Source organism: Argopecten irradians, unplaced genomic scaffold (genome assembly GCF_041381155.1).
Source record: "Argopecten irradians isolate NY unplaced genomic scaffold, Ai_NY scaffold_0785, whole genome shotgun sequence".
NCBI lineage: Eukaryota > Metazoa > Mollusca > Bivalvia > Pectinida > Pectinidae > Argopecten > Argopecten irradians.
In genome coordinates, this window is record NW_027188252.1 from 1 (window position 1) to 18767 (window position 18767).

The following is an 18767-nucleotide window of genomic DNA, read 5'->3' on the forward strand; positions in this document are numbered from 1 at the left end:
GATCTTTTAAACGTTGACATACTCGTAGTCGCAGCTAGGATGGGAAATAAGTTTTTAAAAATCCCTTCCAAAGACAGCAAGCGTCAGAGAATGTATCTGTATCTTGTCGGTACACAGGAGGATGGTCATTTTCATGCGATAGTAAAGATATGTGGATTCTTCGGATCAGCAAAATTTTGCGAACACTGCTTGATACCTTGTAGAAATAACCACTATTGTGAGAACATGTGTAATGTTTGTCACCGTCAAGGATGTACCGTCCAAAGGTCTCAGGTCAGTTGCATTAGGTGTCATAGGACTTGTAGGTCCATAGAATGCTTCAACCGACACAAGGAACTCCGTGAAAAGAAACATGATCGTGACCATAAATCGGACTGCGAACTGTACTGGAGTTGTACAAACTGTAAAAGAGTACTAGAAACCAGAAAAAGGAAACCCGAAGAACATCGTTGTGGTGAATGGTTATGCAATTGCTGTAAGGAATACGTGAACAATGACCATCTGTGTTACGTAAGGGCACTGGAACCAAAGAGTCCCACGACGAAATACGTTTTCTTTGACTTTGAATGTGGTCAGCAGGAGGACAATATTCTTCAATGCCACGATAAGTATGCCTCACAAAGAAATCCTAAATGTCCCGCTTGCAAAGGCAAAATTGTTCCATGCAACGAGTGTGCGAAATGTATAAATTGTCAGAAGAGCTGGTGTGGCAAGTACAGACACACGCCGAATCTGGTCATAGCTCACACCGCTTGCGAACTGTGTAAAGACAAGACGATCGATTTCAAGTGTGAGGAATGCGAATCGCGTTGTGAATTAGATTCGTCATGCACAGGAAGAGAAGTCCTCTTTGAGGGAAACAACGCTGCATCTGATTTCGGAAAATGGCTGTTTGATGAGAAACACAAAGGCTTCTTGGTTTTTGCACACAACATGAAAGGATACGACGGGTATTTTCTGTTGGAATATCTGATCAACAATTCCATCGTTCCCGACAACGTCATCTACGCAGGGTCCAAGATTATGTACATGCACGTTGCAAGAGGACTGAACATCAGAATTATTGATTCCCTCAATTTTCTGCCCATGAAGTTGGCCCAGCTACCTGAAGCATTCAACCTTCAAGAACTCCGTAAGGGGTATTTTCCTCATTACTTCAACAAACATGAGAATCAAACGTACGTGGGACCCTATCCGGCACCGCATTATTATGGGTGCGACTACATGTCGGATGTCGGCAGGAACGAATTCATGACATGGTATCAAGGAAAGAACAACGAAATCTTCGATTTCAGAAGAGAGATCAGAGAGTACTGCCGAAGTGACGTGGACATACTGAGACAAGCCTGCATGAAATTCCGAGGACTTTTCATGAACATCACGGGAAACCTTGAAATGACCATGACAGATGACGGTGAAATGAGGGAAGAACTCGTCGGATCCGTGGATCCTTTTAATGAGGTCACCATTGCTGGTGTGTGTACAAAAGTCTTCAGGACCAAGTTTCTGAAAGAAAAATGGGCCGTGAAGCTAAGAAAAGAGGGACAGCTGTCGGGTTGGTTAGACGCAACGAAACAAGACGGAAAAATGACCGTTAAGATGGAAGGTGAATCGATTGAGGGAAGGCGTTTACAGGAATTAGATTACGTCATTGAAGAGTCTAGATTCGTCAGTTCACCTCTAGCACAGATCCCTTCGCAAGGGTATGTTGCCAGAAATCAATTCAGCGAAGTTTCGATCAAGTGGCTCGAATGGAAGATGGAAGAATCCCGACGATGTGGCACACCCATTCACATAAGTCACGCACTCAACGGTGGGGAGGTAGTCCTTCCGGGAACGAGGTACAGACTCGACGGCTACGAAGGTCCAAGCGAGAAGCATCCTTTCGGGAAAGCCTACGAATTCCACGGGTAAGATTGTAACTTTTTTGATTAATTTTATTGGAATGATTTGAGACAATAATGTGATATTTTAAACCTGTTTTTTTGTCTAACCTCCAGATGTTACTGGCACGGATGTAAGGAATGTTATCCCGAGAGTCGAAGGGACACGAAAACCGTCAGGACAGGGCAGTCTATGGGCGAACTTTGGTACCTCACTCAGAAGAAAAAAGAATACATTCAATCCCTGGGAATTACCTACGTTGACATATGGGAACACCAATTTGAGACATTGATGAAGGCTACACCCGAAGTCGAGAGATACGTGGAGGATCTGGACATACAGAGTAGATTGGAACCCCGAGATTCTTTTTACGGTGGACGAACCAATGCAATCAAGTTAAAATACTCTGCGGTAGAGGGAGAGAAAATCCATTACGCAGACTTCACGTCCCTTTACCCGTATGTCAACAAGTATTCGAAATACCCTGTCGGACATCCCGAAATCGTCACACAGGACTTTAAAACCTTGGATAACTATTTTGGCATTGCCAAGATAAAAGTCCTTCCACCCAGAGGCTTATATCACCCCGTCTTGCCTCAGAGAATCAACGGGAAGCTCACATTCGCTCTCTGTCGAACCTGTGCCGAGAGCAGCAGTCAAAAGAAGTGTGACCACGAGGACGACCAAAGGGCCTTTGTGGGGGAACCTGGTGCACACCCGAAATAATGAAAGCTTTGGAAAAGGGTTACCAGATCATCAGGATGTATGAAGTATACCATTGGGAGGAAAGTAGTGAATACGACACTCTGGAGAGGAAAGGAGGCATTTTCGGCGAATACATCAACATGTTCTTGAAGATAAAACAAGAGGCGAGTGACTGGCCCTGCTGGGTCAAAAACGAAGACGACGCCGTCCGGTACATCGAGGAGTACTTTCACCACGAGGGCATTCAGTTGGAAAAAGACAACATCAGAAAGAACAAGGCGCTCCGATCACTGGCAAAGCTATTGCTCAACTCCTTTTGGGGTAAATTCGGACAGCGTCTCAACATGCCACAGACGTCCTTCTTTCACGACGCCGAGGCAGACAAGTTCTTCCAGTGTCTGTGTGATCCCAAGAAAAAAGTGAAAGATTTTCACATCATCAGTGATGACGTCATACAATTGTCCTGGGAAAATGGCGACGACACGGTGCCAGAAAACATGCAGACTAACGTTTTCATTGCAAGTTTCACCACAACATACGCTCGTCTGAGACTTTACGAAGAATGTCTCGAGAGACTGGAAGACAGAGTCTTGTACATGGACACCGACAGCGTCATATACGTGCAACGGAATGGCGATATTCCTCTCGTTACTGGCGACTTTCTGGGAGAACTGACCTTGGAGCTAAAGGACGGCGATTACATCGTGGAATTCGTGTCCGGAGGACCCAAACAGTATGCTTACAAAACTGCTTTAGGCAATCACGAATGCAAGATTCGAGGATTTTCCTTGAATTTCACAAATAGGAAACTACTCAACTTCGATTCCCTGTCGGAACTTGTGACACATCCTAACTCTGGTGAAGAACGAGGAAGAAAAAGAAAACACGCATGTGACGTTGAGAGTGATGTACAGAAGAAAAAGAAGAAGAACGACGATAAATCGGTGACATTGACCGATCGGAGAAAGATAACGAGACTCAAATGGGAACGGAAGATCTACAACCGTGTTGAAGAAAAACGTTATAAAGTCGTGTTCAGCAAGAGAGTCTTGCAGAATGGGTCCTACGATACACTACCATATGGATATTAAAAATACAACAAGAATTCGTGTTTTTTTTACGTACACTTTATTGTAACAAGCCATTTTGTACATGTAGAAAATTTTCATTAAAATTTAATCCACTTTAAATTGTCCTTTTGTTTTCTTTTAGATGTAGTTCTCCGTTTGTGAGACGTGCGTCCTGGTGGCGATCCATCGGTCTTCTGTATCACATGATAACCGACCGATTTCGGTTTTCCTTTGTTTGTCGATTCCTCTTCTGTATTCCTTTCATGACCACTCGACGCATGGGGGCCACCCCCTTCCTGATCGGTAGATTCCTCTTCTTTGTGAACGTCATGATCATTGAGGACTTTTAATAGGTTTTCGTATTTTGCTTTTGGAACCAAAATCATTTCGCGGGACATCTTTCTTTTAATGTCAAAAGCACCGGTTTCAACATCCAGGGTAAAGACGGGCTCCTTCTTATCAGTTGGATTTTCTTCCTTTTCTTACTCACACGACGACTTGTTAGAGTTCTGATGAATGCCTTGTAAGGTCGTAGTTTAGATACGAATTTTGGAGTAACATGCACACTTCCTTTGTATAGGTTCAGAAAAACTTCACACAGTGCCAACAACTGGCCAGTAGTAATGGTATTCAACAACGCCTTCCTCTGTTTCGTATCCGTAGAACAGAGCAGGTTTAGAAAAGCATAATGCGTCTGAACGCTTCGACTCATCACGACTCAAATGACTAAAACTTAATCATGTCACCGTTTTTATTTGGGTACGTATACGATGGTGTCTTGTTTTGGGAAAATGTTGGTGCGCAATCTGTACTGATCTGGTGTCGCCGGTGACAGATCTACTAATAGGTATCCATACGAAACCGACGTTGCTTTGTCATAGGCGTCTTTGAAATATGATCCCTTCTTTGGAAATATTTGACTTCCGAAAGTCATTATCTGTCTTGCATCTCTGACGTTTCGAAACAAAACGAAATAATGACAGTTAAGTGATATGGTACGGCTGTATTTTCCTGGCATGTATAGGTTTTGTGTTAGAAAAATTACAGTAACGTTTTTATGATGGGCCGTGACACAAAACAACGAGACAGAGTCTTCGTTTCTGACGACCTGACTCATCATGTCATCGAGTACTAACACCGTGTGTTCAGACTCTAGACTCCATTCCTGGATTTGTTCTGTCGAAGGTAGACCTTGGTGCAGGATCAGTCCCGGAATCTCCTTTTCCATATCGTCGTGTAGAGGTTGCACCTCTCCGAAACATACAATCACTTTTGTAGGGGATGTCTCAAACATGACGGACCCGTTTCGCAATAAATCCTTAGTCCACGTTGTCTTGCCTGACATTGTGGCTCCAGACACCAGCATGGTGGTCGGTGAATGGAAGGGGAGCGTTGCTTTATCTGACATGTTGAGGATTACTGTGTCAAATCGTAAATGACGGATATGTGCCGTGTCTGCTTTTAATATATATAAATAACGCCTCGATTGAGTCATTTTTTTTTATTCCTTAAATACAATCAAAGTATTTGGTAACGTATTCGTATACATAAAAATCAGAAGAGGGTTTACATTTTTGAAGCATTGATACAATATATTTCATGTCCACATTTTCTACATTTCAATAGCAGGTAAAAAAGAACGTGAAATCCACAGGTGCTGGTAGCCTTAGACTGTACGGGTACGTTATTGTAGGTACACGACGTCGTATTTCTCTTTATGAAACGGTCCAAATCTTCACCGTAGTGGTCTGGCATTCTACCGAGACTGTCATAGAATTCGGCTTCTATAGGATTTCGGAACCACACGGTCACCCAATGTTTTCCGGGGAGTCCCGAGGGATCTGTATTACACACGTATGCCGATGGGAAACTGTTTACGTGATAAGGTAATCGATCCGAAGGAAATACGCCTCTGACGAATTCCTTTAGACATCTGTCTTCTCTGGTGGCACATTCCAACTGGTCAGTGTTCATACTCTGGTGTACTTAACGTCTCTTGACTGGTCTATCTCAAGGAGAGATTGAAACTCTTCGTACGCCAAACAGTTCAACGTTTCTGTAGTGTTCGTCGAGAATTTTACCTCGAGTCTGACGCTTCCCTGTCGTATGAGGTTTATATATTCCTCTCCGAGATCGCATGGTGCGATATTAAATGCATAAATGGCATACCCCTGATTGAAGTTGGATCTGGTGACGAGGAGTCCACCGTCCTTGTTTCCACTTCTCCGGCAGCTTCGAACAGAATTTCACGTAAGATGGGTTACGTAATTCCTGTTTGTTCCCTACGTCGATGTTCATGGGTCGGGCCGGCACTGTTCGCTACCTCCACCGTTTTCACAGTGTACAGACCTATTGTCAGACACCAAAGCTCTGAAAGTTGAACGGATTCTTCGTATAGGACCCGTTAGCGCCGCTCTGACTCACGAAGGCAAAGATAGCTTTTGAAGGAAGGTTGTTGGACCACACGTTCTGCCAGATGAAAGAACCAGATCCCTGAGGACAGGTGTTCATTTTCACTTCCGTTCTTTTCAATGGATATTTCGCGGTGGTGTCCTTCAGGATTTCTGCATGGTTGATCAAGACGCCACTGTCCACCCGTACCATGCACGCCTTAAAGGCGACTTCCATGACATTTAACTTATAACTGGGTGTTGTCTCGGCGCTCATGAGGACGAACGGTGCTCTGTTTCTGAACAGTTTCAGGTGTAGGTCCACACCGTTGATGAGGTACTTGTCGATCCTGAAGATGTCCTCGTACAGGGGTCCTTCCATGTCGAAGATTTTGCTCTTTTCTGTAAATAAATATCTCATCCTTAATCCGTTATTTGTCCCTCCGGTGATGGGTGAAGCATCGTTCATGTCGAAATCGTCGGGCAAAAACTTTTGACTTTGCAACTGGGTTGTCTCCGGTGACGGAGGTGGTCGCTTGATAGCAATACCTTGAGATAGGCTTTCCACGGATAGTTGCTCGTATTGAGTGATACCAGTTTACCGTTCATGTAGGTGTCGATCTGTGACCACATGCTCTGCAGAGGCATGTTTATGATTCCAGTCTTTTCGTCTGTAGTTAAGGCCGTACCGTCTGCCTTGGTTATCTTACATTTGACGTATAGTCTGCTTCTGCGAAGATCAATGTATTCGCTACCTTGACCTGGGACGCTTATTTCGATGGGGCTGTCTTCCGTGTCGAACGAAGAGACCGGTCTACATTCCGAGAAGTAAATCTTCTCTATGGCCACTTGATTCGGCGGTACCGTGAATATTGAGAGTTCTGCAGGAACGCCTATGTCCCTTATCTTGTCACTGAGGAATGCCATTCTGTCTTTTCTTGGCGAAAATGTTGTCGATGTCCTCCGTAGAAATACGCTTCCTTTTGGTAGTTTTCCCCTTTATCGATTTAGTGGCTGTATGTTTTCGTGGAGCTCTGTTAGACCTTGCACCCTTGGGATGTTTCTTCGATCTGTTGGAAGAGGATTTTTTCGCTGTTTTTATAGGGACGTGGGGCAGGTTTTCCTTTGTGGATTCCTTCGTTTCGGACTTTGCTCTGTCCTCCACAGCCGCCATGGGCGTCACCTGTTTTCCCACGAAAACCTTTTCTTCCGGTTCGGGGGTTGCGTGAGGGTTGACTGGAATCATGTAAGGTTTCTTTAAGTACATGCCTGCGACGCCTCCTCCTCCTGTTTGTCGACCTCTGTATCTTCTAGGGTCAAACGTTTTTTCCAACATATTTCTGTAAAAGTCTTTCCAGATTTTAGGATCCGATACGTATGTAGAGCCCATCATTGAAATGGTAGCTGCTTGAACAGTAGTGTGATCGTTACGTCTCCGTTGAGAAATGAGGCGGGTTCGTTGTCTCGGTCTCTTATATAGATGTGTACATCTGCGAAATGGCCTATCCTCAGAGGTACATCGTAAGGTGCTGTGTAGGTAATGTTTGATGTTTTCTCCGCGTATACCATTCTGAGTAAAGGTATTTCACCACTTCCCACAACAGTGTCGTCACATATATCGGAACAAATAAACAATTCGGGTCTTAATGGAGGTGCTAGTCCTTTCTTAAGTTTTAAGGAAAATTCGGTTAGCGCAACAGTCCAATATCCTGGCAGGTTAAGCGGTCTGGGTAAGTGCACCCTGAAGTCGTGCGGTTTGTTGTCTTCGTGTGTATCTCCGCTGTCCGTGGACCTGAGCACCATCCTGAAGGACATTTTCGATGATTAATGGAGTCTTTTGATGAACAGCTCTTTTTATACTTCCACTAGGTCACCCTTTTTTATCCACGAATTAAACTTCGGTGGCCAATGCAACCACGATACTAACACCTCGGTTTCTCCATTCCTCTTCCGTTCCTTCAAGATTTTGTCTACCTTCCATACGGTGTTTTCCGTCACGTCTACCTTCTGTAATTCCTGCTCGTAAAACGTTCCGGTGATCTTCTCTCCTTCGAAATCTTTTATTCTGTATATAGGGATGTCGTCTTTTGTTGTACGATCAGTGATGATGAATATCTCCCCGGTCCATTTTTGATCGTATTCCCTCTGAAATGTGCGTTTGACGTGTGTAATTCTAACTCTATCGCCTATCTTATACTTATACATGCTTTTCCTCTTCTTTTTCTTCGCAGGTTTAACCGCCTTCTCTTTTTTCGATTGGATAGTTGTTTTCATCCTAACGAGATAGGCATCGAGTCTTATTTCGTCCTCGTTCTTCTTGTTAACGTCTGAGGGGGCAAACTTTCCTAGAGATCTAGACGGTGTGTCATTGATGTCTCTCGTGATGGACTGCAACTTGTCGATATACGCGTAACTCTGCGCATGCGTAAACATCCTGTACATCCTGTTCTTGATGTTCTGGATCGCCCTCTCTGCATAATTTGCTGGATTGAGAAAAAAAAATCATTAACCATTTTTTTTTTTTTTTTTTTTTCTTCTCCAACAAAAGAATGTTGCAAAAATGTTAATACCTTTGGTTTCGTTTTGAGCATATATGTGACGTATCCCTTCTTTCGTCGTGTAATCTGACATCCATCGGTTCTTAAATTCGCTGCCCTTGTCCGTCCTCAGTACATCTGGTTTCCTGCCTCCAGCAATAATAATTTTAAAGCCACTCAGTACTGATGATGCCGTTTTCTGTTTTAGAGGATGAGTGAAAATGAACCTGGAAAATACGTCTTGTATAACTAGTATGTACTGAATACCTCTATTGTATTTCGATATATTTTTGACGTCCATCAGATCGGCATCCCATTGACTGTCGATTCCTTGAACGATGACGTGTGTTCTCTTGAACTTTCTCTGTACTCTTTTTTGTAGAGAATATGCATCGTTGTTCGAAAGAAATTGTCTTATCCTATGCAAACCTATCTTGTGTTTCCCTTGTCTTCTGACGAATTTGTATAGTTTTAAGGGTCCTGAGAAAGCTGCGGAGTAACGTGGATTGGTCCATACTCTCTCGAGGTAATCTTTCTCCGCTTGTGACAACATCGTGAATGCGTGTTAACATCATATTTGATCTTTTTTTATATATACATAAAAACAATAAAAGACTATAATCAGGGTATATTGATTTTTATTTACAACATTCTACAATATAAAATGCGATTTTCTTATACAGCATTATTGTTATGTTCAAAACAATATCTTGGTTGGGGTTACAATCAAAACAATCAGTCATTCCCATCTGGTTCTGATGGCTGTCTTCACACAGTCTCACGTCATCAAGTTCGTCACCGATGAATTCGGGTAACAGAAGCATTGAGTCTTTCAGCTTATCCCACTGTTCGAAATTGAGGGCAATCCCTTGCCTCGTGGGTACCAAATCTCCATCTTCATCCTTGGGCATGTACCACCTCCTGATATTAACACAGGCATATCCACTATTTATGCTCGCGTAGATGTTACCACCTAAATGAAACTTCATGTGGACGTGTTCCCCTTTCTTGACTTTTTCTATGGCACCGTCGATGTCCTTCGAACACCTGTCCTCGAGTCTCTTCCATCTCGTGATTTTGAGAGCAATACCCTTTTTGGTAGGATACGTGCTGCCGTCCTCTCTCTTCCCGTAAGTTCTGACGTGGATCAAAGTCTCTCCACGGAACATGTTAGCCACCACGTAGACTTCTTTGCCTATGTGTAATTTGCAGTAGTCCCCCATCAACATCCTCTTTATCATGTTTCTGGGTATCGGCGTTGTGGGGTCCTCGCTCCTTTGACGTTTGGTCCCTCTACTTTCAAAAGTTTCGTCTATCATCAGTTTTCCGGTGGCCATGTTGATTGCAGTGAAGAATTAGAGTGTGGACCGTTCTTATATACCTTTCACGACGTATTGCACAATCAAGATGAAATCTGCGGATGTATTTCACAACAGTGTGTTGTTGTGTAATCCGCGAAGTATTGTATGATGTTGCGAAATGACCTATATTAACATCGCTATTGTGCAATCAATAACATTACATCAATGTTGTGCAATCCCTGAAGTTGCGAAATACCTATATCGTCACTGCCATTGCATCACCGCTGTGCAAATCCCCCGAAAATTGCGAAATACCTATGGAAATTGCGAAATACCTATATTGCGTCATTGTTGTGCAATCCATGACGTCACTTCCGGCAACAAAGGACATCATAAGCTGCTGGTAATGAACACTTCCATTCAGAAACCATCAGTGTCACTCCTCAATAAGATCTGCATCCCAAACACGTCATCGCCCTAATGTGCCTGCCTTGAACTGGGGGAAATATAAACTTGTACCAACTGTTAAATTTTAATGGAGTCGGACAACAGAGTGGATCTTCAGACCTATCCAAAAGGAGAAAATTGTCATGAAAGATATCTCAGGCCATCATTCATTCATCCCTGAAAGTTGACAAGGCAGGATTCGTGATACCGGAACAAAAGCCTTTTTGGGAGCTTCACCGGATGGTCATGTAAATTATGAGTGTTGCGGGAAAGGCCTACTGGAAATAAAGTGTCCATACAACATCAGGGATAAAACCATTAATGCGGTCATGTTGGACAATAGCCTCTGTCTTTATTTTGTCACAAGTAATGGAGTCACAAGTTTGCCGAAGTACAGATGCAAATGTACGTGTGTGATGGAAACTACACCGACTTTGTGGTTTGGAGCCATACGGACTGTTTCGTCACCCGAATCAACAGAGACAATGGTTTCATAGTTGAAATGATAAAGAAAATTGACACAACTGGATTCGTCTTTCAAACTTGGTACACATCGAACTGTCATTGTTCCTTTCAATATGGTAAATCGGTTCTTCATTTGTCCTATTACTCTCTCGATATGGATTCTTACAGACGATATGTTTCTTGATAACTCAACCTCTGAGGCAGGCAATTGCTTTTTATCTTTGGTGAATGCAGGGGAAATTAATTCGGCTAAGCACTTAGTCGCAAAGTCTTCTGCTAGCATGAAGCCACGATCTGCCAAAATCTGATCACCGGGTAAGTGAAACTGTGAACTTATAAAATTGGACTCACGCACAATTTGGACATCTGAATCACGACCTCCCCCAATCTGATTAAAATACAGATCCTTATAACCACTCCGTTATATAACGGATCTGACAATATCTCATAGGAGGTCACGTCCAGACAGGTGAAACATATTTCTCGAGATTCTTTCAAGCAATATCGCCATTGATGATACCTACGAAACGTGTGTTGAATACCCCGAACGGCATCCCGCTACAACATGTGCATTCTTTCATTAAGTGTATACAAGGCCTACTACAATCTAATGCGAGCGACCAAAATTAGGTCACCATCTGAAGCCACATACCGACCGTTCCACTTATGGCGTAAAACAGTATGCCAGACTCCACTGTCAATATAAGGACGAAATAGTTCGAAAAACTGTCAGAATTATTTCCGTGTAGGTAGTCATCTCGCCCAAAGAGCACAATAAAGCTAATCGTATTTGTATGTTGGGGCGAAATAGCGTTGTCAATTGACAGAGCAACGTGCAAAAAAATGCATTTGATCTGAATTACACATATATAGGTCATCCGAACATTACCCTTAATCGGATTTACTCAGCTCCTCGATTCAACGGAGTGGTTACAAGGATCTGTATTTCAATCAGATTGTGCAGATACAGTACCTGAACCGTTTAACGTTCCCAGCCTAACGCAAACTCAACGCAAAAAAATCGTGCGATTGCTAACGCTAACGATTAACGATAAACGCAAATTCGATTAACGATTAACGCAAACGATTAACGCAAACCGCCTAACGGAAGAAGCAAGGTAAACCGGAAATAGGCTAACGATTATAAACGAGATTATTGGTGTTGGATGCCGGTAAAGTTAATCCGGAAATATCGAGATTTTATGTATACACACATGTGTGTGTTACGCACAAGGATTTCGTCCTTGGTTACGCACAAGTGAACCTGTTCTTTGATGAAAATGCTAATGAAATGTTTTATTACAGTGTTTGCCAAACTTTATAGGAAAGAGGCTCAAATAAAAAACATCGGATTAAATAAAACCAAAATTGTTTTAAATTAACACGTAAATGTATTATGTCTTTTTGTGCAGGTGTTCCGTCTTTAATTATGTGTTTGTACAGTTTTATATACTGTGTACTACTGTTTAGATAAAAAAACTGTATGTATATCCTTTGGTTTTATTATCATTTTTACACTAACTAATGTAATTCCATCAGTGTGTAAATCACATTCATTTTAAGCATATAGACTATGTACACGCATTTGCATGATAACGAATGTATAACTTAGTGTACATAGAATCTGAAAATCTGAAATATCCGAAACATCGAATGTACCTGATCTCAGAAAGATATACGTTATGAATTCGTTCACACATGTATTGTTCACGTCAATTTCTATCAACGAACCAATCAGTTGAGCCACAGGTTTACGACGCGAAAAAAATATGCAAAAAAATACTACAGTATTTTGTAGTAGTTTTTTTTACACGTCGTAAACCTGTGGTTGAGCCTGACACACGTACGTGTGTCTCGGGGTTGGTTTACATCTTGTACGTTGCACATTGCCATGGTAACACGAACAACGTGATTTAGGGGACTCGCAGATTTAGATTGATATCGTTCTAGCACATGTATCTGCTTAGTACATACCTCAAATTTTATAGCTAAATACTTACAATGTGACTATAATGATATTCATAAAATATTTTTTTTTCATAGCAATTTTTTAAAACAGAAATCCATATTTTGGTCGCTACTGCGTATTCAAAACTGAAAAAAGTTAACATTGAATTCATTGCATTATGTTGAAATGTTCGCTTGTCTTCCACGATTACACTGTAAATTACACTGTAAATTTTGTGTATTGTATTATAAAGGAAAGCTGACTTGATAAATGTTTAAGTTAGTATTTTTGTTTTAATATACTGTGTGTATTGTATGTTTTGCTATCGATCCTTTTGTGTAGATGTAAAAAAGCACTAAAATGTAATAGAATTAAAAACGGATTCACATGCAAATGGTACATGTATATATTTTCATGATGTGTTTGCGATTATGTAGCAGCGCGGATACACTGTATTCCTTTAGTTTGAGACAAAATCGGCTGGTATACGATGAATATTATGAATGACAAGTAAAATATCTATATTAAATTTGACGAAGGCGGGAAGCGGTGCATAAATCGTACATTGTATACATTTGTACATACAATGCATCAAAATGTGTAGATAAAAAGAAACAGCCGACATAATTAAATGAGCCCTCTTCGACTGTAATTAAAACACGTTAACCGATATTTATGTGTGATGTTTCGACTAAATAGCTTGGATGGCAATCTGATTAAAATACAGATCCTTATTATCACTACGTTAGATAAGAGGATCTGAGAAAATCCCATTAGGGGTCATGTCCAGGTGACCTTTGTAAATGGCCAATCAAATTGCTGCTGGGAAAATTTTGACAGTGAATTTCAGGGGACGAAATAGTTTGAAAACCTGTTCGAATTATTTTCGTGTACGTAGTCATCTCGCCCAAAGAGCACAATAAAGCTAATCATCTTTATATATATTTGGGCGAAATGGCGTTGTCAATTGACAGAGCAACGTGCAGAAAATTCATTTGATCTGAATTACACGTGGTATAAAGGTCATCCGAACATGACCCTTAATCGGATTTTCTCAGATCCTCTATGGAGCGGAGTGGTTATAAGGATATGTATTTCAATCAGATTGCTTGGATGGTTATCTCATATTTGAGGAATGTCCAAGCCGTGTTGATACTAGTGTGGTTTGAAAAAACCCAGTCTACGTTATTGTAAATACATTACTCTGAAAGTGTTGTATTTCGGTACAATGAACGAATAATTTTCATTTTCATCCTTTTAGTTCCGAAAGTAATGTAACTTAATGGAATAAAGATATGCACCTACAGTACACAATACAACAATGTACATGCTCGAGATTATATATATGTAAACGTTGAACAAGTACGTGTATCAATAGAAACTCTTAACTTCATCCTTGGAAAACCACACTGCTGCCATTTGACTTTTTATCTTATACATGTACCGTATAAAAAAGATGATTTTTCGTTTCTTTAAATTTGTCGTTTGCCAAAATCACGTTTAACTACTGTAGTTAGTTTGATTCTAAAGTGTACTGTAATAGCGCCTTGACAAGAAATATATATGAATTCCTTATTCCTAGCACCCATTTTTGTGATATTTTGTTATATACTAATGCTTATTATATGTTGTTCTTCTATCGCATTGTACGTGTGTGTTTGTGATATACGACGTTAAATAAAGCTTCTTGTATCTTATGATTTCTTCATACAGTATATACCCCATTTATAACGGGAGGGGTGTACACGGTGCACTACCACTCCACCTTGAAATTTCTTCAACCCTGGTTCGAATTGAGAATGAAATATTACTTTAAATTAGTTCATGTAGCAGAATACGTGGAAAATTTCGACAATGACAAATATACATATGTAAAACGTGGTCCCCGATGATCGACCTATATTGAATTTGTTCATGTATATTTCGATGATATACATTGTACTGTAATTGTTTTAAAATATATATATATATATTATACATTCTATTACATACTGGTACAAAGGATAGCAGAATAAAAGCATTACATATGTAATAACATGAAACACAAATGCTTAAATAACGGTCAATTATTTATGAATGGGGTGTGTATAATGTCATCAAATTCAAAATCAGTCCATTGATTTGTATCAGGTCTGCATAATCAGGTACATGAAGTTTAGATTTCATTTCTTATTTACTGCATGGTGCCAATTGATTGACAAGAACGATGTGATGGTCAAGACTATATTCGTTATCATTATTGATTTTTTTATTCACTTTTTTTTTGTACTTGTCAACTTTCCATTTGCGAGAAGCCGCCCCACATGTACTATGCATGCATTTGCGACTGACCATTCGTACATTATGTTTTCAATTTTTCGGAGTGAAATATAATGTTTTATTTTGAAAATATATATGGTAGTTTTCACGGAGTAAAAATAACTTTTTAATATGTTCACTCAATATTGACCAACAAGGACACAGTATTTACAGTGAAAATATCGTTTTTGGCGGGAAATATTTTTTTCTGACTGTATCAACCCAAAATATATTATAACGTGCATCTTTTCAGTTTTTTTTTCTCTCTTCATTTTTCTTGTTGGAGCATATAAGCTAATGTTAATTTTCTTTGATATTTGTGCCCTATGTGTGGAACAAAGTTAAATTAGTATGCGGAAAAATCGCGTTTGATTGAAATACATATACGTCACACTGTCTATAACAAACAGTATGAGGCCTAGTTTCACGAGCATTCCTTCATTTAAAGAAACCTTAACTTGAAAGTCTCCATAGGAAAGATTAGAGATGTTAAGGAGCTTCTTAACTTGTGTAATGCTTTTTCGGAATTTTTTAGTGTTTATAAATGTTCTTGAAATTGGACCCATAAACATTCTTTAACTCAGGAATTCCTTAACTTAAAATTGTACATAGGGACATTACAGACTTCAAGGGAAGCTCCTTAACTTTTTTTCTTAACTTCTGTAGTGCTTTCTCATCGGAAATCTTAGTTGGTCTAGTTTAGAACGAGAAAAGAGACTTAAAATGTAATAGAATGACCCTTCCTTCTTGATGAATAACTGGATGACAAAAATGGAAAAAACGATACATCAATATTACAGTATCAGTGAATTGATGTTTTGTCGGTAACACTTTACACATTCCAGCAGTAAAATTAATTATGACCGTGGTAATGTTAAAGATTAATTTAATTATCACTCGGAGTGTAAAAAACACGAAAAGCGTATTAATTATAATCTGATTTTCAAAATGCATGTGTTATGTAAAGTAAGATCGGCAACTACTATTGATTCCTTTAGTTTGTTGAAATGATGTACATTTGTACAGTAACACTACAATCTACATGCATCTTAGTGTCACTAGTAAGAGTGAAATCACAAAAATAAGCACAACTTTATATAGAGATAGCATGTTCTGATTTCAGACTTGAAGTTTAATTAATTACCACATTACGATACAAACACGTAACAGTTTTTGAAATTGAATATTGTTACATGTGTACATGTACACATGTACTGTACATGCCACGATTCCGTAATAAGTAAGTAATAGTATTTGACTGGAATAATTTTTCAAAGATTACACAAATTTACTTGAAAATAGGTCTTAGAACCATTTTTTGTTGCCCAATAAGTCAACTTATTTTATATGCATTGCGACATAATTTATATATATATATATATTAAAATGACATTAAATTCTCAGTGTCTGGTAAAACATATGGAAATAAAGAAGTAGAGAAACACGTTGTTAGTTTAGCATTAGCGCTAATGCTAAACTAACAACGTGTTTTCTACTTTTTTATTTTTAAATAATGTTATATATACATTTGTATATACTTTGGTATTAACAGTGCGCTTTCGCAACTTCTTTTTAAATGGGGGGTGTCAATAAAAACCCAAAACATAGATGCACGGCTTTCCATTATTCAAATCACAATAGGCCTACAATCCATTTTAACGGATGCCCGTTCAAATGACAGTAAGACAATAGCAAATACCCGATCAAGTCCGCAAAATAGCAAATTGCCCCGCCTGCTACAGTTACAGGTGAGTTCGATGAATGAGGTTTAATTGCGTACAGGTAAGTAAATAACGTACAGGTACTAACCATCACAGCAAATTTAAGGCATGGCTGATTATAGCTATATCGATGAATCTACAGGTATATATTTTATTGTATGTTTGAAGAAATGTGTGACACGTACTCTTCTAATAAAAATATATTATTATTATATCGATTGAACAAAGTGAATAAAGTTCATTTTAATAGAAGTGACCCAATTTAAAACAATTCCTTGTGTCACTATTTCTCAAAAATTCATATGGTTTATGATGCAATTTTGCGAATCAAATAATTTATATAAACCAGTATTTTCAAGTGAGTGTATCGTCCCAACTCACAGTAAATAAATAGAATTCGTGGTTGATTATTTTAACAAATGAATATGAACCTTTTCAATGTCATTTGCTTTTGACGAGCCCCATACTTCACAACCATAGTTAAAGATACTTTTCTACATATACATATATATCAAAAAGATGAAGCATGGTTTCAATATTTAAATTTATTAGATTTTCTAAAGAGTCCAAACATGGCTTAAGCCTTTGCGGCCTTGATCACAGAGATCTGAGAATTATGATTATATAATCATGGATCCACCAGAGTGCCCTAAGACCATTTTTGGACGTTTTTAGAGCTCTAGATAAAAAAAAAACCGATAAAAACATACTATAGGTATGGTATGGTATGTAGTAAACAAGAGGCCCTTGGGCCTTAACGGTCACCTGAGTTAGATATAGAATGAAACAAATAATGAAACAAATTAAAGACATGTAAAACAACTATATGCTGGGTCTTGAAGTTGGTCAGTGATTTATAAATTTGACCTTTTTAGACTATGAAGAGTATTTGCTTCCATCAAACCTGTGAACTTAGAGGTGTATATTTTGAAATTTTAATCAATTTGACCCTGTTTGGTACCTGCCCCTCTGGTCCCCCAGGGGGTCATCGAGGACGGATATGGTTAATGTTAAAATGCTATATCTTAGGCTAATAGTTCTAATCAAGTTTGACTACTTTCCTACGAAAATTGGGCAAATAATGTTCACAAATATGTTTTTCCTATATAAACTTGACCCCTCCCCAGGGGGTAACGTGAGACCCCAAGGTCATCCCAGGAGATCCCAGGGTCATATAATTTACAATTTTTATAAACAAACTTTAAGACTTTTTCATCTATAAAGTGTGTTTGATTATACCATATTTCCAGAATTTTAAAAGAATATTTTTGAAGTTTTAGCCTATTTGAACCTTTTTTGGCCCCGCCCCTTCTCTGCCCCCAGGGGGTCGGCCTGGACCTCTATATGGATATAAGTTTGACTCTTTTCCAATAAAAATTGAGCAAAAAATGCTCATAAATGTGTTTTCCCTATATAAACTATGGTAAACTTGACCCCTCCCAGGGGGAAATGTGAGACCCCAGGGTCATATAATTCACAATTTTTGTAAAGGACCTTAAAACCTTTTCTATTTATGAAAAGTATTTGTTCCTACCATTTCCAGAATTTCAGAAGAAGATTTTTGAAGTTTTTAGCCTATTTGATCCTTTTTTAGCCCCGCCCCTCTGCCCCCAGGAGGTAGGTCGGCCAGAACCAATGTGGATATGATATTTAAAATGCTATATCAGACTAATAATTCTAACCAAGTTTGACTCGTTTCCAATGAAAATTGAGCAAAAAATGCTACCATTTCAAGGAATTTCAGAAGGAGATTTTTTGAAGTTTTAGCCTATTTGACGCCCTTTTGACCCCGCCCCTAAGGCCCCTGGGGGTCAGTCATAGAAAATTTATTAATAGGACTTTAAATGACATCTCATACTGATATTCTGACAACATTTGACTCATTTCCTATTACAAATTGACCAAAAAATGCGCAAAAATGTGTTTTCTCAATATAAAGTATAGTAAACTTCATCCCCTTTCTTGCAGGGTTTATAATGTATTGAAATACTATTTTCAGTT

General features: G+C 39.4%; 3 protein-coding genes across 3 annotated transcripts; 2 read left to right on the plus strand and 1 right to left on the minus strand.

Moving 5' to 3' along the window:
• Positions 1 to 9: 9 nt before the first annotated feature.
• LOC138313625 (uncharacterized) lies at positions 10 to 2610 on the plus strand (the record flags this gene model as incomplete). The annotated part of the gene is given in 4 exon segments (XM_069253980.1): positions 10 to 1910; positions 2001 to 2260; positions 2263 to 2342; positions 2485 to 2610. Coding segments are annotated over 4 exon segments (2367 nt in total), but the record flags the coding sequence as incomplete, so codon positions are not given.
• Positions 2610 to 3680, plus strand: LOC138313621 (uncharacterized). Its single transcript, XM_069253977.1, has one exon. The coding sequence runs from the start codon at positions 2610 to 2612 to the stop codon at positions 3678 to 3680; it is 1071 nt and encodes a 356-aa protein (XP_069110078.1).
• Positions 3681 to 7903: 4223 nt separating this feature from the next.
• On the minus strand, positions 7904 to 10137 carry LOC138313623 (uncharacterized). The gene is made up of 2 exons (XM_069253978.1): positions 9311 to 10137; positions 7904 to 8532 (listed from the first exon to the last, which is right to left on the minus strand). Exons 1-2 carry the CDS (start codon positions 9921 to 9923, stop codon positions 7904 to 7906), a joined length of 1242 nt encoding a protein of 413 aa, XP_069110079.1. The 5' UTR covers positions 9924 to 10137.
• Between the last annotated feature and the right edge of the window lie 8630 nt (positions 10138 to 18767).

Excerpts from the sequence above, each read along its gene's own strand:
- LOC138313621 (XM_069253977.1), top strand. The coding sequence starts at position 2,610 with ATGAAAGCTTTGGAAAAGGGTTACCAGATCATCAGGATGTATGAAGTA.
- LOC138313623 (XM_069253978.1), bottom strand. The coding sequence starts at position 9,923 with ATGGCCACCGGAAAACTGATGATAGACGAAACTTTTGAAAGTAGAGGG. Across the intron at positions 8,533-9,310 it reads AATGACTGATTGTTTTGATT|CAAATTATGCAGAGAGGGCG; the intron begins GTAACCCCAACC and ends TTCTCAATCCAG.